General features: G+C 39.0%; 1 protein-coding gene and 1 pseudogene across 4 annotated transcripts in view; one reads left to right on the plus strand and one right to left on the minus strand.

Moving 5' to 3' along the window:
- LOC134226032 (transcription factor sox-2-like) overlaps nt 1-5,145 on the plus strand; it is a 258,455-nt gene extending 253,310 nt beyond the window's left edge. For all 4 annotated transcript variants that reach the window (XM_062706544.1, XM_062706541.1, XM_062706542.1 and 1 more), the window contains one exon: nt 3,677-5,145. In XM_062706544.1, the coding sequence (XP_062562528.1) occupies nt 3,677-4,270 (594 nt within the window). In that variant the 3' untranslated portion in view covers nt 4,271-5,145. The remainder of the gene's footprint in view (nt 1-3,676) is intronic.
- On the minus strand, nt 1,766-2,799 carry LOC134221383 (uncharacterized; annotated as a pseudogene).
- Nucleotides 5,146-22,056: the final 16,911 nt, after the last annotated feature.

Genomic DNA, 22,056 nt, shown 5'->3' on the forward strand with positions numbered 1-22,056 from the left:
TCCACGTAAAAGGGTTTTAAAATATAGTCTTAATATATCTCGACCTAATAATATATTCATATTTGGCTCTTTTCAAATGTTTGCCCGTTATTGACAACTGAATACAAAATCGAAAAAAAAATCATAACAAACAAACCATCCGATATGCTAAATAGCTGTTGATTTCAGTTTAATTGCTTGGAAATAAATAAATAAATACGTTTTGCTTGTGTTATTGCGCGAAATAAATGTTTTATTGAGCATGGAAAGGTAAATAATTTATTAATACTCAGAAGGTTTCAAGGTAGGTGCAACGAATAAGTGATAATTGTTTATTTTTCAGCGAATACGAGGAGGAATATTTGGAAGATGATTTCGGTGAAATGCACATGCAGCCAACATCCCCGATTGAAATTCATCCAGCTGTTAACAACAGCAATGTGCTCTTAGGCGAATGTAATCCTACAGCAGATCATGAAGTGCAAGATGTATGGACAGGAGATGTTATTTCACAGTCACCTCCACTTGAAATTGATCCGGATGACACAGCTGAGGCAGCTGGTGAAACATGCATTCCGACGGATGATGGCATGCTCGAGAAAAACGGAAAGCTCTTCCTAATCAGGGCGACATTTTTCGAACGGTTCTATCGCTCCCAGCTTCGACCTAAACAATTACTCCAACAGAAGATCCGAGGAGATACCCCAAACGATATTCTACAGTGTCTCTGGGAGGTGTCTAAAAAATATGCTCGCCGTGAAGTGATTTTTCACGATGAGGATCCAAGATGGTCTGACAAAATGGATCCTGAATTCGAAGACATGGAACGATTCGTAACTTTACAAGACAAATCAAAGAAGAAAGGTTATTGTATAAGCGATCTGAAGCACCGTTTGCTGACAAAGTGGCGTGGGAAGGAAATTAACGTTTATGTTTACGTTTATTCTACAAACGTTGGAACGAATTCTCAGTACCAGTCTTTGTTGCGAAAGTTAGTAGCACCGCAGGTTCCGGATCGATCAGGTGCTCATTCAACTAGAGATGATGCTGCATTGGCCAACGAACTACGTGCCAGTCATCGAGATCTCGAAGGTCACTTTAGCTCCTGGTTGTTGTGGGCTAATTTAATTAACTCGTCCCCCAGTCATAAACAGGAAAGATTGAGACAGGCTACGACGCCACCGTTGGAATTGTCCAAATATTTCAGGTGGGCAGCTGTTTCCGAAGCAGCAAGGCTACAATCGGCTCATCGCGGAATGTTAGTAGCGAACATGGTTAATGATGGATGGATGCGAGGAATATCCGACATTAAGCAGGATGTTGAGTTGGCAAGCAAAATTCTTTTGGGGGTGATTAAGAAAGTGGAGGCATTAGAAATCAAGGGCATGTTTGGATCAGAAGTTTGCTCAGCGATGGAAACGACGATGCGACCAGAGGAGACGGAACTCAGTAAGAACCTCTCTACGGACGTTACGGACTGCGATGACATCGATCATGCCTGAAATGTGATACTAACATTACTATTTTCTTATGCTCGATTGTTATATGATGATCGCTTTTTAATTTGGAATAAAAATAAAAATCTGTTTTTTTCTTTAAATATTGTTAACCCTTAAAGGCGTAAGGCGATTTTTTTAGAAATCGTCGGAAATATTTTCAACGTAAATAACCATTGAAATTATTAACATTAAACGTATTTTCGGTTTGTTGTTGTAAAACAACATTGCGCATTCAAGGGTTAACTTTTATTTTATAATTTTATTAACATAACGGACTCGATAACTGATCACTTGTCATGATGAATATGAAACCCCATGTATTTTGGATCCTGGGAAAGTCCTTTTTCAGGTAGAAAAGTTCCGCCAGCGTAGTACCCACAATGATTGAAAATGTTAGGACAAGAGTATGATTTGAATCGGTTTAAAGATTCGCAAACTTCAATCAACGCTGATTTATGCTCTACATGATGTTTCTTCAGATCTTCTTTGATTTGACCAAAAATAATCTCAATAGGATTAAAAAAAGGACAGTAAGCAGGGAGAAAAACGGGAATTATTCCAAGTGATCTTAGGTATCTGATAATGTTTTTATCGCAGTGGATTTTGGCACCATCCATTATCCACACGGAATGAAAACCAGGGTACCGTTGTACACCTGAGTTATTCAAGGCAAAGTCTTTACAACAAGAGAAAAATTTCTTCCTATTGAATGTTCCTTCGGTGTAGAAACTATCCAGGATTCCATTCATGCCTAAGAAGCATAGGAAAGATACTCTCGGTTTCCTGCAAAATTCTCCTCTAAAGATCAACTTTCTACCGATGATACCGTAACCTTTCCGACGCAGCATGTCCTTGTTGTTGAAGCTTACTTCATCCAAGAAGACAAGGTTATACAGATCCCACGGAATAGCTAGCAATTCTCTTGTAAAGCGTGTAATTTCATCCTCTCTGATTTGAATTGCACGGCGTTCAATGGTTTTCCAGGAGAGCCCTGATTCATGCAGGATTGCACAAATAGATGCAACACTGATGGTCGTGTGGAATTGAACTTGAAATTTCATTTTGGCCTCATTTAGAAGAAGAATTGGTTCTCGTTGATACAGCTCCACTAGCCATTGTCGCTTGTGTGTCCCAAATTTCTTATAGATTTGTACATACTTTTTCCTTTGAAAATATCCATTTGCTTCGTATCTGTTGAACCACTCCCAGATCGTCGAAGGGGCTTTATAATACCTAGGTAATAATGTCCATGCAATGCTTGATGTACAGTATTCTCATTCGCGTGACGTTGGCGAACATTTTGAATAATCAAATTAGCCATATTAAACGAAAGTTGAATTGAATATTTGGAATTTTAACCACAGTATTTAATAACAATAGATGTATGGGAATGATTTTCAATTTGGACTAAATTCACCTTTCTCATCAGAAATTCTATCTTTTTGGTACAACCGTTTTTTAAATTTTTAATGTCTATTTTTAGGAAAAATTCATATTTTTAAGACCACTACACGTAAAAAAAAAAATGTTATATATTATTAAGATTTCTAATACTTTTTTGCCGAAGCAGGCGCTCAATGATATGTATAAGGAAAAACTTATACATCGCATTAGTCACATACATTCCGAAACTTATACTTTTCATTAACTCATGAATGTTATTATCTTTTTAATATATTACAATTTTGTAATATAGTACAATTTTGTTTGAACTTGCAGCTTATACAATAATTGTCAAACTCGACTCGATCAAAAAATAGTCTCGATTTGCCAAACAAAGAACTGACAGATATTTCGGAAGTAAAAGAAAGTGTCGCTAGTCTGGGTGTCGCTATTCGGATTGGTGCTAGACCCCCAATATGTGCGACATGTTCGGAAAGTTTTTTATTCTTATCAAACATGTAGTATACTCTGTGGAATTTACTTTTGAGTAGATACTACAAGCTATGAGTTTTACTACTTTTTATTCATACGACACACTGTATTGAAATTTTCAGCATTGATACTACCCTCCAATAGTAACTGAAATATCCCCATATTTGCCAAAATAAACATATACCGATCCCGCTAGGATCACGGTTGGGTCAGGTGTCGCAAATAAAATTTAAAAACTTGATTATCTTTATTAGAAAACCACACAGTTCTAGTATCGTCAATGGAAAAGCAAAATATTAAATCATCATTCTCTCCATTTTCAGTCCTCAATTGGCAGCCAGATGGACGTCTCCAAGTTCGCGCTGGATAGGAGCGCCTACCTGAATACGGCCGCTGCCGGAGCCCTGTACGACACAACGAAGTCCCAAACCAACCCGTACAGCGCCTATCTGGATCCGACAACCGTGCTGACCAAGGCGTACTTCGATTCGAAAATGTACCAGGATCGGGCCACGGCAGCCGCCAACTACGCATTCGACATTTCCAAAATCTACGGCTCCACGCAACAGCAGCAGCAACAGCAGTCCCACTCTCAAGCCCAGCAGCAGTCCCACCAACAGCAGCATCAACTGCATCATCAACATCAGCTGAATGGCGATGACCGGGAATCGACCCCGCAGCTGAATGATGTCAACGTGGACATCAAGCCACAACTGGGCGAACAGGTGGACAGTTCGCCGTTGCATAGCAACAGCTACGGGGTAAACAGTGCGAATCTTTTGGGTGGCGGAGGAGGAGCTTCCGGATTGTATCAGTATGCTGGTGCTGGGCCTACCAGTGGCGGGGGGGTTGGTAGCTCAGGTGCTGGTGGGGGAGGAACAGGGGACTATCGGCGACCCCTCACGGTTATATTTTGACCCAACTCGGAAGTGATGGATGAAAGAGATTATTAAAACGTAGCATTGTGAAATTGTAAAGCGCTAAACGATTTAGATCAACGAGGTATTTAAGCATACATTGTCGTTTATAGAAGTATTATGTTATCATTTTTCGAGCAACCCATCTCAGGGTGAGCTTTCTCTCTTTGAATCCTATTACATTGCATTGGAAACGAGTCGACGCTTTCCATGCCATCGCATTGGAAAAGTTTTTAACTCACTGGTAGATAACATAGCGAGCATAGCAGCATACGACCCACAATTCACCCCACACAAACATCACTTCATTGAGCGAGGACACGAACGTTTTAAATTATTCTCCACTTTTAGACCAGTTATGGTTCCAAGCTTCAACCCTAGGATAAGAACTTGTATACAACAAGCCACAGTGATGTAGGTAAGCGCTCTGAGGATAGAAAATGATTTACTCTGGCTGTACAGCTGAAATACGAAATAAATTATTACAACCTTATTATATGATGAAGAAATGTAGAAATTAAGGGAACTTTCAGCGATTAAAATCCTAGCAAATGTATTTTATTTTAAGTTAGAATCCTTCAGCAAGGATATGCATCGTTTGAAATGGTTTTAACGATACATAATGTAAGTAATCAAAACACAAAAAATATAGAAGATGAGGCAAATTTCTCGAGTTCTTGAAATGATTTCAAGGAAGATATGACATATAATATTTAATTGTAACATAATATTGGAAAATTGTTGAATTATTTCAAAACGCACTTTCATCGTTTTCCCGTGGGAAAAATCATGCAAATTAACTGTATTATCATCATTAAGGGTAACTGAAACGAATATTGATTGCAACTGAAATAAAACTGTAAGAATACTCACAATCTATCAAGTTAGAATCATTTTATCTCGAAACTTTCCTACAGTGGATCCCAACAGTAACATCCCCTATGAGCGGACATATGAAGCTTTCAAACATGGTTATGCTGAGCAACATAAGATCCACAGCATAAATCCTTGGAATGGTTGCATACAAGGTTACATGCAGTGGCCATCTGGTGAAGCGTAGCGAAACTTTTAGTAATCGTATAAAAAAGTGTATAACAGAATAAATGCGAAACGTGGAAGGGTTTCAACAAAAGTTTTTTGTGTGTGCATTCTGTTGTAGGGTTACCACTCCTAGACTTCATCTCATAACTCCTTTATTCATCCCATAAAAGCACCAAGCAATGAAAAGAAATTTGTTTCTCATTTTTGTGATTTTTTCGACTTTTTTGTGATTTTTTCGGGCACGCATATTTGTAAAATAAGCGACGAAATTGGTGCTGTATTTCTTTGTTTCGCGATGATATTTTTTTTGACTAATTTTATTTGCTAATTATATAATACATGCATTCATCTCTTAGACTAGGTGTTTCGTGTTTTCTTAACACTATCATCCTTATTTGCTATGTTACATTTTTAGTTAATATTAATACATTTAAATTGTCTCTGGCAGTTAGGATTTTTCCTCTGGTTTAATTGAACCATGTAGGAATTACAATGTTTTCAACTTAAACTAAACTAAACCTAATTTTTACTAAGAGTACAAGGAGCTAATCGTTGAAATAGATTGTAACAATGTTTGTCTAAAATTGCAAATTATTTTACTGGACATTTGTTCCAGTGACTCAATATTAGAAATCCTATGAAATTCTTTGGTACTATACCATGGAGGCAACTTCAGAATCATTTTCAAAATTTTATTTTGAATCCTCTGAAGTGCCTTCTTTCTGGTATTACAGCAACTAGTCCATATTGGCACAGCATACAACATGGCAGGTCTAAAAATTTGTTTGTAAATCAAAAGTTTGTTCTTAAGACAAAGTTTTGATTTTCTGTTTATAAGTGGATATAGACATTTGGCTTGAAGGCCTTTAATGTGATTTTCAAAAGTTAATTTTTGATCCAGCAGAAGTCATAAATATTTTGCTTCGCTAGACCAATTTTTTGGAACCCCATTCATAGTGACAATATGTCTGCAAGAAGGTTTCAAATAAGAAGCTCTCGGCTTATGTGGGAAAATTATGAGCTGAGTTTTGGAAGCATTCGGGGGAAATTTCTTTTTTCGCAAGTAAGTGGAGAAAATATCCACATTTTTTTTGCAATCTACTACAAATGACACGAAGGCTTCGCCCTTTGGCTGAAAAGCCCGTGTCATCTGCAAACAAGGATTTTTGACACCCTGGTGGTAAATCAGGTAAGTCAGAAGTAAAAATGTTATACAATATGGGCCCCAGTATGCTGCCTTGGGGAACACCAGCTCTTACAGGTAATCTGTTAGATTTCTTCCGGAACATTATGGAGTGCCTAGAGGGAACCTGTATAAAGGCGTAGGATTGCCAATCCGGAGAAGACGAGTTCGATTCTCGGTCCAGCCTAAAATGTTTTCGGGTGGGAAACATTCCCAGTAGGGTGGTCGGTATTGGCCATTTTTGTCAAATACCGGTTTTCGGTATTTGATGGAGTCAATACCGGTAATACCGGTAGAATACCGGTTTTGTGAAAATTTCAGGTAGTAAAAGAAAAACTTTTGATTTGGACTTCTGGATGAAAAACAATATTTGTTGACAAACCTCAAATGTTAAAATCATTGCTTGTTTAGCTGGGCTAAACGAAACTTCAGTAGACATTACATACTGAGCGACTTATCTCCCAATCCGCATTGGATTTTGTTAGCAATTTAGCCAACTACTGAGAATGGTTCCAAGACCGTCGAAAATCACTATCAAATACTTGCCCGTAATGCCTTCCGATTCATAATAGGAGAATTCCTGTATATCTGTGGCTTGATTTGATAATAGTTCCAACGTAAATTGGAACGCCACGTCGGCTTCATATAGAGTGCAAAACTCACAGAGCAGTAGTTCCACAACAGCTTAAACATGTTCGAGGGCTTGAATTATTTCAGCGTACCTTAACATCAGCCACTAACTCAAATTCTTTTCCGAATTCAGGACAGACATTTTTTTTATATCTTTATTATAGAGGTTTGCAGCCCTAGGCTGGCTCACCTCTAGGACAGACATATTTTTGCAGAAAATCGTTTTTCATAAGTGATCTATGGAAAAGAACTACTACTTCTCGTACCGTTTTCAAAATTTTATACATTGCGGGAAAATTTTGGACGATATCAACAATGTTCATTGAAGAAAAAGTCAGATTTTTTATTCTGACAGCAAAATTTTCAATACCGAAAATACCGGTATTTTCCGTCTCTAATACCGGTATTTTCGGTAGCCAAAATTGGCCGGTAATACCGGTATTACCGGTTTCGGTACTACCGGTTAGACCACCCTAACTCCCAGCTACCGGGCATAGTGTACAATGAATCGCCTGCTTTGAGCGTTCTTACAGCGGCACACTTGGAGTAAACTTTCTGAAATCAGTATGGCGAAAGGCATCTAAGGTTCGATTTCTCAAAATTAAGCACCTTCATCGAAAAAATATTTGGTAGGCGTAGTAGCAGACACCTTCCTACATAACCGGTACCAAATAGTTTTTCATGAAAAGTTTCTATTTTCGAGAAAACCCGCGTTAGATGCCTTTCACCATACAAATTTCTGGCGGTTAACTCATGCTGGCTATGTTGCGCATATACTATAGCGCCTGGATGTGGTAGCGGCGAGTAGAAAATCAGCCACTGCCAATAATTCATTGTACTTGCTGCACATAATACATACACATGGAATTTGCGGGAATAGTAGGCTTTCAAATAATAACTTTGGAAATGCGAATAGATCACTAAGTTAAAGAGCAGGCCAAGCTCCACATGAAATATAGAGCCATTGAAGAAGAAGAGGATCAATTCATCATTGGAAGTTGCTGATTTTCTACTCGCCGCTTCCACATCCAGGCGCTATCGTATATGTGCAAATAGCCAGCATGAGTTAACCGCCAGAAATTTATATGGTGAAAGACATCTAACGCGGGTTATCTTAAAATTAGGAAGTTTTCATGAAAAACTATTTGGTACCGGTTATGAAGGATGGTGTCCGCTACTATGCCTACCAAATATTTTTCCGATAAAGGTGCTTAATTTTGAGAAATCGAACCTAAGATGCCTTTCGCCATACTGATTTCAGAAAGTTAACTCCTAGTGTGCCGTTGTAAGCACACTCGAAGCAGGCGATTCATTAGAAATAAATCAAACTATTTGATGAGCGCAAAGCACAACTAAGGAAGAAGATATGTAGCTTCAAACCGTGTTTTGTGGCCTCCAATTGTTGATTCATTGTTGTTTGTTTAGATGTAAGCTAAATAAATGAAAGGATTCAATGAATCAGATACAGTGGTTGATTTCCTACCCACCACTGCCGTATCCAGGCGCTAACGTATATGTAAAACTAGTTTATTTGTGGACGCAATAGCGCCCGTGGCATGTGTTTTTTTCTTTCAATATAACTAATTTAATAGCATCAAAAAAATCAAAATTTTCAACGTCTTTTGTTTGTGATTTTTTCATCAAATGCTGTGTCTGGTTGTCTAAGGTTGTCACTGGTTTTGTTTTCTGCTTCTGTGTGTGTGTCATTCTCTATCCCTCACCCAGCTGGGGTTCAGAAAAATATATTAAATGGACAGTACTTAATTCGTCTTAGACGGTTCAGCTGGGGTTGTTGATCAAGTAGTACTACGAATAAGGCGGATACAAATATTAAATTTATTTGATGTCACCCCCCCTTCAACTTTCCAAAAATATTGAGGGGGCAAAAAAAAATTTTGTTCGGCGATTTTTTTTCTGAACTTTGAACATGTGCATCACTGTTTTTATCTTGGTACAAAAAAGTCATTTATAGACCATAAATTTATCACCAAGAGTATTTCAAATGAAAATAACAGCATACATATCTATCTGTATAAATATTCTGTATCCTATCAGGTCACGCATATCAAGGGGACTCATGCTTACAGATTCCGTCTAAGCTCCCTTGTAATATGTGGCCTACCCATTTCCACCAATGTTCTCGAACATCTACATACTGTTATCGGTATTTGATGGCTTTTATGTTGCTCGACACACGCTATCCAGCTGAATAGTCGTCCGAAATGAAAATTTTAAACATCATCTGCGTTATCTTTGCCTATATACTCAATACGTTTCAAGATCGAGTGGTACATTCGGTATGGTTTCCAAATATGTCGATAACTCGCAAAGTTATCCCCAGCTCGTGGTTCCATGTCGATCCAGATTTCGCTATCTGCTGATATCAGATTGTCAAGATGTTTAAATCTTCCGATTGTCCGGCTACTGCAAAGTTTGGGGGGCTGTTCCCGTTTACACTCAACGACACGGTCCTGCTGACTTTGATAGTAAGACGCCGCAAAAAAGCAAACGGTCAGCCCTTTGAGCTCACTCAGCATAAATGAGCGTCGCAGTACTAAAGCCTATCCACGTTAAATTTCAGACAGCTATTACATCAGGCAAGTATGCCTCGGATGGCTGGTTTTTAAAGAGCACTGGCTGAGACTTGAACACGCTGTTCGAAGTTCTCGAACCAACACTTCAGCTGTCCAAGTCAAAGAGCAAATGAGGCAATAACCTCCGGTTGCTGCTGCCATCCTTTCTTCATCGGTCAGAAAGTCCACCCATGCCCTCCTGTTCTGTCTGCAGCAGCACCCGACTCCCACTTACAGGAATACATACCGTTGACGAACTCTACTTTATTTCTCTGATTCTTCACTTCCCTCACCATTTGCTCCTACGCTACGCTCCTCAATCTTCCGTCGGGTTACATCTGTAATCCATTATTTTCGCTGAGTGAGCAGCTCACCCAAGTTTTTCTCGCAGATTTCGATAAAAGCATTCTTCACTGCCCAACTATCTTCTACGCTGCCACCTTCCAGAACATCAACTACCCGAGTATTAAGAACTTCAACGAAATATTTCTTCAAAGCTGGATCTTCTGGACGGTCTATTTTGATTCGTCGCCCGAGCCTCTCTTGACATCGCTGAATCTGAGCAATGCGTTGTCGCCAATTAGAAGATAATAGTCAAACGCGATGTCAGCGCTGCGTTTATTACGGCCTCAAGAAAGCATCGTCTCCGACGTCTCAGCTTATTTTTTTCCAGAGGAGCTAAATACTTGTCCTACCAACTAAAAGCGGGTCTGGGAAGTAAGTCAAATGCTGCTGCCTGCAGACATGAGAAGCGGGTGCAGGAGGACTCCCCGGCCGACGATGGTAGGAAACTCGCAAAAACCGGCGATATTCAATTCCTCTTCGATTTTTCATGACGCCTGAATGGAGCAAGGATAAATATGATGATGATAGATAAAGACGCGACATGTCAGTCACTCATCGATCCAGCTTATCAACTTCTTCTTCAAATTTTAAGAAAATTATTTTGAGCTTTTTAGTGGAATGTCTTCACTTGTCATAAGACGAGTTTGTACAATCCCATTGAATTCCACCACTTAATTGTATCTTGACAGATACGTATTTCGACCTCAACAGTAAGGCCGTCTTCAGTGTCTCGTACTTGACTCGAGTACTTAAGGGTCTCTGTCTCATTTGGAAAATTAATCTTAAAAGTGACAGTTCGAAAATTAGAAAATCACCCGGTCATAAGAATGGCTGGTTCTACCCAGCAATTCCAACAGCAATAGGACATCGATGTAAAAAGATTCGATATCTGTCAAAAGTAATCGATAATTATTGAAATGTCACTTTTAAGTTTAATTCCAGTTTAATTATCCAAATAAGACAGACCCTAAGTCGGGTCAAGTACGAGACACTGAAGACGGCCTTACTGTTGAGGTCGAAATACGTATCTGTCAAGATACAATTAAGTGGTGGAATTCAATGGGATTGTACAAACTCGTCTTATGACAAGTTCTTCTTCAAGTTTTGATTCCCTCTCCTAATTCTGATATAGGGAAAGGTTGACAATTCTCCGACGGCAGCAGACAGGATTCCGCCGCGGACGATCATGTGAGAACCATTTTGTCACGCTTTGCATCATGCTGGAGCCGGCAGGACATCGCAGCAGAGGCAGACCCAGGATCGCCTGGCGACAAAACCCTAACAGAGAAATAAACAAAGTTGATGGGAATCAGACTTGGGCTCAAGCCAAGGATGGAGATCCTTAACGTTGGCCCTATGTACCCTAAAAGGTACTCAGAACACAAGAGTGGGTGTGTGGGAATTGGATCCCACTTAATGAATGCCACATGTACATGGATGCTGAGAAAAAACCAATCCTAGTGCCGTCTAGCCTATGAATTGTGTAACTTTGATTAGCTAAGTAATAAAGCTAAGCTAAGTAATAGATTTATTTTAGAACTTGTTTGGAAGAATGTTTTATTTTTCATAAAACAAGTGAAGCTGTAACACTCAAAAAGCAAGGTTGTTTTCAGTGTATCGTACCTTAAAGTAAGATAAACTAAAATCTGCAACCAGACACCTGATAAGACATCTCAAATCGTGTAAGGATTGGGAAGCTCCTAGACGACAATCGCCGTGCGTGAGCCGAAATAGCCTCCTTACGACTATACAGAAACCCCCGCATCTGATCCACGCATACTTTTTGCATGAGTAAGTTCAACATCCATTGCATCCTCTCTACTGGTTGATCCGAGGCCGTATCTATGACGCTAACAAGTAGCATGTCATTTCAATAATTTGAGGAACGTCAACATGATATGAAGACATGATATGAAGACCTGATATGACGTGCTTCACCGATTCTACTTCAAACTTCACCTATCTATTCCGTATAGTCCGGGAAGTCTGCAATTCCGAACCTTCATAAAATATCCATGTTCAGACAACACATCTCTGATTTCAAAAGTACACCTGACCATTGCCCCAGTACAACAAATTTGAGCTTCATCCTTAACTTAAACAAAAGCTTATGAATCTAGCCGTACTTTAAAAATGTTGGTGTTATGGATTCAACAGTTTAGAGTCCATCTGCAAAAACTTTCCCAAAAAGATAAACTAAAATTTCTACGGAATTATGTTCCAGTTTTTTTTTAAATTATATAAAGTTTGTGCTAAGTTCATTACTGCATAAATATATTACAAATATTATTATTTTTTGCTTTTCTAAACATTCTTTGCTATCATTTTCCATTAAAACTCCAAATTTTCATGCAATGATTCCCATTTTGGACTCTTTTTTCGTTTTCTTGTTATTTTTTTATTCCCCCCCCTCGTGTTTTCCAAGAGCTGTCGGACATAAAATAAATTTAATATTTGTATCGGCCTAATTTGATCAGATCTCATGCTCCGTAATGGTGCCCTTTTTGTTACGAAGACTAGTACTACCAAAAGGATTCACTTCTGAAGCAAAAAAGATTTCTTCAGAAAGTGTTGGGAACGGGATGTACTAGTTGATCATAACAGGCACAGCAAAACTTCACAAGGACGCCTTTATTCGTACTAACTACTAAGGGAGTAGAAGGTCGAGAAGAGCCACCGTTGCTTACTGAAGCGTGAACCGGATATCTGGGACTCCCACAAAATCCGCGGCAAAAGCAGCAAACGATGCCCTGTACGTATTTAATGGTAATTTTTATGAATATATAAATTTATAAAGTAATGAATTTAGATGGTCCACTATCAATAAAGCCAAATTCAATTAGTTATGAATATAATAGGAAGTTTTCTAATTACATTTTATGCGTTTAAACATAATAGAAATATAATGAATACAGTCAGATCTGCAAGAATTTAATTGAAGGTTCATTCATGCATATAAAAATATTAAGTTAAAAAAGTAACATAGGGAATACAAGAAAAAAAAACACTTCATAAAATTGAAGAATAAAATGTTCAATATGAATGTAATAAGAGTGTCAGAGAATATATCAAGCTACAGAATATAGAGTAAAAGTTTATTGTATGAAATATATGGAAAATTCTATTTATTTTAATAAAGAATAGAGTGAATAGCAAAAAACTAAATTATAAGAGGCCATTTGAACATTCTTTTCCAACCTACAGACTGTCGGTGAGAGCGATGATCCATTATCATGACGGGAATAAATGTTGGTAGTATTGATAAAACTAACAAGAGATAATTTATTAAGAAAGATAATTATAACTGTCCTACAACAGGTTTATGCAAACAACACATAGTTCATTCAACTGAACGATAATAAGGCTACAAGGATAGATCTCACCAAATTTTCCAAGAGCCTTCAGGTCTTTCCACTATTCACCACAGAGCTTTTCTGGATCGAAGAAAATAATCCTAGTGTGGGTATACATAGCATGAAATTGAATTCTTTTTTGACGGATCAGCACTGTATCAACAACTATCACAACATGAAACAGAAGAAAAAGCCAAGCAACTTCGCTCTTCTTCCAAACGTACACAACACATACATTGACGGCACCAGTAGAAAACAAAGGAATCATTCAATTTGATTTCGGAAACACTTTTTTTTTCATTTTTCACCTTTTTGTTTTTCAAATCCATTTTATAATAGTAGTTGTGCAACTAGTTGCAAAAAGATGATTTTTTCAGCACGAGTTGTACGTTTATCCAACGAGGCTTGCTGAGATGGATAAATACTACGAGTGCTGAAAAATCGAGTTTTGCAACGAGTTGCACACGCGATTTTTTGCAATGACGAAAAATAGGCTTTAATATGATAAATCTGTACCAAAATGGTACAATTTTATTTACTTAACATGACCAATCTTGCCAAAAAATCATGTTACTACAGGAAACAAACAGAATCCATGTTATCATGCCTCATTGTGTGCTCGAAAGACAATAAGGCGATAGATAAACCTGCCTTTGGAGAATTTGACGTCATGTCCTTTAAATTATTTCATTTATTACATAACACCGAGAATGCACTATTTGAACACTCATCCAAACCAATTTAGCTAAATATGGTCATGTAACTATTGTTCTAATGCTGGGTTTCCATTATAGCACCCAAATGAGTGCTTTAATAAATTTTATGCAACCCATTTGAGTTGCATAATGTTCATTAAACCACCCATGTCATTGGTATGGAAAAGTAGGCCGTTTTACCACTCAAACGCCAACTGTAAACCAAGTATTATGATCAGGAATTGCAAAAATGTATTTTCCTTGAGCCCGAATAATTTACACGATCATGTGGTAGCGTTCGTGGTAGTAACAGCATAACCTCGATGAACCAAGGATTCCGGGAACTAGTTATAAAATCACAACCGGCCGAATCATATTATTTCTCCGATGATTTGCAATCGCGCGATTTTGACACGAGATTTTTTTTTCACATCCGTTCACGGTGCTTACTACGATCGTTTTCCTGATTTTGTTTTCTGCAGAATTGAAGTGTCAAATATTTTATTTTTTTGTGTGAATTTCCCCGCGTGCTGCGTCTGGTTGGCTAGTCACCGGACAGACAAACAGGGCTATTATATATAGTATTGGGCACTGCACGGACAAATCTCTTTCTCTTTCGTTCTTCATGAAATTTGACGTTTACTGGCCTTGTTGTTTTCAATTTTCTTTGCAGCGAAAAAGAGACAAAGCAGTCCGTGCAGTGCCCTATAGTTTGATTAATTCAGTTCTGCAGTCAACAAAAAGCATTAAGGTTCCCCCAACCACACGCGACGCGACAGTCGCGACGCGATTCTATCGCTTGGCGACAGCGATTCTGTCGCCGTTGGTATGGAAGCGTAAATAGAACATAGCCTGCAGCGACCCAACGATAGAATCGCGGCGACTAGTTGTCGCCGTCGCGGCGATGAAATCGCTTAGGTCTGGGGGAGCCTTTATACTTTCTGGATATTGAAACTCCATATTAGCATCGGTTCAAAATTACAATCGTTCATTGTGCAGTATATGCTACAAAGAAATTTGTTTCACGGGTTTAAGTTATTTTCCATGAAGTCAATGATGAGGCATCTTCCTAATTTTTCTAATACTCAATATACCCAAATTTAAGTTCAAATCACTTAACCTATTGTTTTAGGCTGCATATGGACCATTGAACTATTTTTACTCAATTTTGGGTGAAAAATAATTGTCCGCCATGTTGGTTGTCAGTTCGCAGTAGTTGGCAAGAAGTAAATATCGAATTTTTATCATACCGAATATTAGCTGTAAACATTAGTCTAATTGCAATAAGTGCTTTAAAATTGGTTCAAGCCGCAAGCAAAACAAGAATTAATACAGGCGGAGTGGTTTTGTGTTGTTTTTGGCACTACCACGGAAGAATTCTGAGCCGCAGCCGCAGGAGTGTTCCCGATTGTTTATTTACTTCCTGGCGGATTGCTGGTTCTACGCTCAATTGGAAGATTCGACGCCTGTTTCCTAGCGCTGGTGGTCGAGAGACTTGGAGCTCAGCTTTTGGAAACATATTGTACCGGAGTGATTTGGTTTAGGATTTATCGGTACCGCAGGAGAACTTTGAGTCGCAGCCGCAGGAGGGTTCCCGGTCGTATATTCACTTCCTAGCGGATTCCAGGTTCTACGACCAACAGTAATATTCAACGTCTGTTACCTAGCGCTGGTAGTCGAGTTTTGGTGCTACCGTTGAAGGATTATTGAGCCGCAGGAGGTTTCCCGGCCGTTGCTTAGTTTCCCAGTCCGGTCGCGGATAAAGTTTTACATGGAGGGCTTACGTAAGAAATTGGATGGCGATATTTTCGCAAAACTAATTGGTAAGTACTGTTTTGCCTTTCTCGTACAACAAAGTTGTACCGAAAGGCTATCATTTCACTCTGAAAACGAACTTTTTACAGGAACATCTGATAGTAAAGTTTCTTATACCATTCGACGCAGTTTGATGAATCGAGGTGATGTCTGTGTGTGTATGTATGTGTGTGTGTATGGTCACTTTTTAAATCTCAAAAACTCACACGATTTTCATGTACTTAGACTTAACTGATTTTATCGCAACAAGTTGCATTCCGCAGAGCCACTCTTCTTATTACATGCTATTTAATTTCATCAAGATTGATTAATGCATTCGCAGCTGACAAGGAAAATGGTTTAGGCAGTTTTCCATTTTTTCCCATATAATCGAGACTACGAGCATTGAGCAGCTACCATGCTAGGGGAAGGGGGGGCAATATGCCCTAGCTAAGCAAACACTGCTCTATTGTCTTATTTGTAACGCTATTCATGAGTATTTTTACATTATGCTTAAGTTAAACAAGATAGCTAGTTGATGCCATTCAAAAATTGTCAAAAATCTCAATCATATTGATAATATTCACATTTCAAAAAAGTGGTGATATTCTGTTGCCGGAAAACTCATGAGGCAAAACGCCTTTTAGCTGGCAGCTTCTAGGGAACAAAGTACCACGCGTCGGCGAATCAGCATTCTAGTATGGATAGTCCGTGGAGACGCAAGTACTTTGTAGGTTATTGCCACTAGGGCGTTTTGCCTCGCCAAAATGTTAGATGTTTCTTCAAAATGTGGAAATTTTCGGTTTTTCCCACCTTCCCATGCACTTTTTTGAAACTTTCTTCGCCTATCCTACATAATTTTAGATCTAGTTTTGTTACGGACATATTAATGACGGTAAATATGAGGGAAACCACAAAAGGCGTTTTGCATCGGGGGGGGGCGTTTTGGGGCCTCTTCCCCTATAATATAAACTACGTTCGCTCGATGGGTTAGAAACCTCGCTACGACAATATCGATAACGCTAACGCAACGAGCAAAGCTTTTCAAAGCTTGCAATGTGGAACTTGTTGTACACGAAAACTAATCGCGTACGCGCTTTTAAGTTTAGAGCCGATTCGATGATGTTTGTTGCCATTGAGTTTCATCGTTGGCAACAGAAATTGCACTCGATAACGACACGATTGCTGCTGGTTCGTACGCTCGTGGCCACGGTGGTGTTTGCGTTTGTTTTGTGTCATACATTGGAAGGGGAAAAAGAGGGGTTTCATTGATGCTTCAACATGCTGTTTAGCAGACCCCACACGAGGCATATATTGACAATACTTTTTTCGTCAAACTTTTCATCAAACTTTTCTTCAATATTTTCACTGATTAGCCATGGCCGTAGCTGAAGAAACACTCAATTTTTTCTTGAACTAATACGAATCAAATAGCGGTATAATGGAACGTACACACGGTCAAGCAGTTTGACCAACATTGACTCCACCTCTCAAACATCCATCAAGTTTTAGCAGCAGCGGCACGAACAATCAATTTATTCGACCAACAATATCACACACGAACGGCCGAAGCGCGAACTTGAGCACCAACCATCAAAAAATATATGGGGGTTTGTGCAACTTCACTACAAATGCTCAAACATGTTCGGCGAACCTTGACTCCACCCCCGACAACTCAAACCAAAATCAAACCGTTTTAAATTTTTCCAACCGAGCTGCCAACTGTCAAATGGTTGTTCGAACAACTTCACACACGTTCAAACCTGTTCAAACAAAGCAGCAACCAAAGCGTTTTTTTTGGGGCGGAGTCAATGTTGTTCAAACTGCTTGACTGGTGTGTACGCTGCATAACGCACAAAACACGCATACACTCAACCGTCATCGACTTCTGTGGGCAAACTGCGGGGAGATGAGGGAAATATTGAAAGGGATATCAAACTTTTCTGATTTCCCTCAATATTTACTTCAATATTTTGGGTTCGCACTCACACCATCAATCTTTTTCTTCAATAATCAAGAGTTTGTCAAACTTTTTCCGTCGTGTGGTGTCTGCTGTTTGGTGGTGTGTGGTATGATGGGTGGTGTGGAGTTATGGTGAAGTTTGGGTGATTTCAAGGGCATATTTGAATATAGTTTTCGTTTTAGATGTACCTTATTTCCATATTATATTATGTATGCGGTTTTGTTAGTCTTCTATTTATATTTGGGAATCGTTCAAAAACGGCATCGGGGTCATAGCGAAGGGGGGTGGGGGTGTCGTTTTTTGAATAATCTTAAATTTATTTGACGTCATATTCTAGTCGGCCTTGAGAGTTATTGGCTTAATTTTCAAAATGTTCGTGTACATTTCACTCCTAAATCGAACCTTTTATAGAAGTCGTGGAGACCCATGATGTTTTATACCAACCCGACCAGTTAGTCATAACAATTATATCAATACATATGTGTTACAAATAACAATACTTGAAATAATGTCTCTGTCAAAAATGGATGAAAGAAAATTTCACGATCGTCATAACTTGATTATAACATAATGTATTATGCTTATTTTATAGAAAAACAATATTGCCAACATGTTTGGCAGATAGGAATTGGAAAAAAACGAAGTTAACACCTTCAGTATATCTTGATTTAATCGAGAAAGGCATCGTCACCGCTAGGTGGATTAATTTGGGTTTTTTAATGGAATTATTGCAGAATTCAGTGGCATCTTGAGGGATTTTTTTTATCTAAACATTGGCTGTTGTACTATTGCACCCTAGTCGAGGCAAGAAATTTCAAAATAGGAATAAACGAAATCAGTTTAGCCAAAAACTAAAAGTAAAGAAAGACGTGTATCACTATATATCTCTGGTAGATACATTGCGTTTGCTATTGAGTAATCCGGAAGCAAATTGATTTTTGCTTTGTTGTCATGTTGTTTTGTCGGAGCCTTCACGTTTCTCGTGTAATAAAAGTAGAACTACCACAGAAGCGTTAGGGTTTGGTACAGCTGTAAATATGATGAGCTGGCTATCAAACATCCAATATGGGAGGTCATGTCAAAAACACCATGTTGGATGGAATGAAAATGCGGGAAGATGACAAATAGCGGGAAAATAAAGTGAGAGTTTTGTATAAAAGAGTAGCCATTGTCCAATTTCGGCCTCTTACGAAATCAGGCGTCCGTGTGCTGAAGACGTGTTTTTTCAAAGTGCAGTGAAAACAGTGTGTTACTGGAAACTGGCTGAACTACAACTTCGCGAAACATTGTATACCCGGTTATCTGCAAATAAACAAGTTTATTTTTTTATGTAGCCCACCCCATTTTTTAAGAAAATCCCAATAACCCCCTTTCCGTTAGGAACAACTTTGTAGAACAAAGTTTTTTTTCTTTCTGTGCTATTTTCAGCTTGAAACACTTATTACCACATTGACTGCTATCTGGACCAATGTGCACCCGTCTAGTTATCGCACGCTATTCCACTGAGCTTTGGGTGACTGAATTTCAGACAAGATTTTTTATACATCTTAAACCTATATATCTGATCATTATTAAGTACTAGCTAAAGAAACCCAGCTTTGCCCGGGTGTTGCAAATGTTACAATGAACTATTTGCAGTACCACACTCACAATCACTAGATCAATTTCCGTGCAATTGTTTGGTTTCCCTCAACCACGGAGCCAAAGTTGCATTATACTGATTTTTGACGTAAACTACGTCTAAGGGGAAGACTCGGATACAGGGTGTAAAATGAAAATTTCAAAATTGAGGACCGTCACGAAATCATGTAAGATTTGTAACATTAATAGGTCCTTTATCTTTCAATGGATTATAAAGATTTATATATCAATCGATTCATAAACTCTCCACCAATTTACCAATACTATTGAAACTTTTGAGTATCAATGCTAAACTATTGAAAATTTTAGTTCTTTCATGCATCATGCATCCCCTATGCAGCGCGTTCGTATCCTTGGTAATTGCCTACTTTTAGGGTATTATCAATTGTTGAACTGGGGTGTATGAATGGGGTGGCCCAGCTGCTAAACAGTGGAGTCCCTACTCCCTCACAGAGTGGGAGATGCTGCTAATGCTGGGTAGTAGTGTCGGTGTCATAGTTCCTTATCTTCTATATAGAGCAGAATAATTGATTCAGTGTACTATATTTGGTTTTACGTAGTTTACTTCGAGCGGTCGTGTCTTGTATACAACCCCAGCATTTTTTACCTTTCCCCGTTAAATTTACCAACTTTTTGTACATACAAACCTTACGGATCCCAAGACGAATCGACTGGGTAGAAAGTTTTGCAAATCGGTTAACCCGTTCGTGAGTTGAATCGTCAGGAAGGGAACCTGAACTAATTTTTATTTATATAGATAGATATTGTCACATATATCCGAGAATGAGCGCCTCTTCACCATTTATCCTCCAGAACCACTTCACCAAAAACAATCAACACTTCCATTGACGTGTGACGAAACCACTTGTTTCCAGCACAACAGGCACTTCTTCAAGTCAACAATAACTTTTCCCCCGCCTCGCGCTCAGCCAAAACAACACAGATCGATTCTTGATTCGTGTTTCGATCAGCCCCATTGAAAGCAAGTCAATAGCCTTCTGTATGCAAGAAAAACATCAATATTTTCGAAATAACCTTTTATTTGCTGCCCCGGGTGACAACTATATTAGATTTTCCTATTCTCCCTGTGTTCTCCGTTTTATTTCGGCACCAACGACAGAATCAATTCAGTATTATCGCTGATGCTTGTTGGTGCGAATTGAGCATTTGTCCTGCGATAACAATGCTTTTGGCCTCCCTACGATTCATTTTAATCGATAAATATAAGTAGATCTTAGTCAAAAATAGTCGCAATCAGCCCTCTGCATAATGACAACGGAAGCAATTTTTGGAAATATATTTTGATGGCAAAATCTCCACTCAAACCTTTTGCCCCGCGAATGTAAAACACATTTATGCTTGATATGCGTCCTACAAGGCAGCCCATACACCGTCTGAGCAAGGTGCAAATCAAATTTTCGACGTAGACTTTTCCCTTTCTGCATTGTATTTCTGCAACGACACGGTTCACGAAAATGCGTCGTCTTCGCTGTGCAGAAAGCTATTCAATTGTGCCCGCCGGAGATCAAATCCAATCGAGTGTGGTGTGGCTCGGAATAATAAACCCGTTCTATGGCCATATAACAATTTCCAAACGCCATCGTCATCGCCATATCGCCGTGTGCGGTAGACGCGCCGTCGTTATCGAAATTGGCTTAAAATACGCTTCGATGACGCGCGGTATAACAACTTTCACACGTTCCCTTATTCTTACCACACGAGCCGTTGTTGTGGGCGCGATGATGGGGTTTGATAATACGCAGTGCATACCATGCGAGGGAATCCTTTCGTCGTCGTGTTTTGATTGTGATCTCAATAAGGATGTATTATTTCATACGCAATGAAATCGCCCGTCAATAGATAGCAAATTGGAGGAGAATGTCGTTTATTCGAGAAATATGCCAGCTTATGCACGCTTGACGGGAAAGTGTTTTTCTAGAACATGCCCCGGTGGTATATCGAAATGTGTTCTGCAGAAAACATCATCTGCTCTCTTGAACACCAGACAAGCATTGATGTGATATGACGTGAAAATCACGCGATAAAAAATTGGGAAAACCAAATATAAATAGAAACGTGGAACCATCCTTTAACAATTGAATTTCTTAGTTGTCATATCAATTTTACACATTTTTGAACAAAAGACAAAGGTCAAAGAAGCATTACAAAATTTGTTTTTCTAAATCAACAACCCCAACAACTGCTACCCGAGTGTACCACGGCAGATAACAGTAGAGCATCAATTATATTCCACCCTGCAAACGAGTCATCTACCACCAATCATAAAACAATGCTAAGCTGTTCAAATTTGTCCCCATAATTGTGCTCCATTCTCACCTCTGCACAAAACCACAATCATAAAAGCTGAGTGGGACCAACCCAAACACATGACAAGAGGCAGGCCAGAGCCGACACGAGGGAGCTGAATCTGTCGAGAGACGGTATGCCGCCTATATGCTCTGTGTCAGTTAGAAGTATGGTAAACATTCCTATCTGCCGGTACCTTCGGCTGGCTGGTGCAGCCCTCGAGCGAGCACAACGATCGTTCCCATTCACACAAACTGGAAA

This window comes from Armigeres subalbatus, chromosome 3 (genome assembly GCF_024139115.2).
Source record: "Armigeres subalbatus isolate Guangzhou_Male chromosome 3, GZ_Asu_2, whole genome shotgun sequence".
In the NCBI taxonomy this organism is placed as follows: Eukaryota; Metazoa; Arthropoda; class Insecta; order Diptera; family Culicidae; genus Armigeres; species Armigeres subalbatus.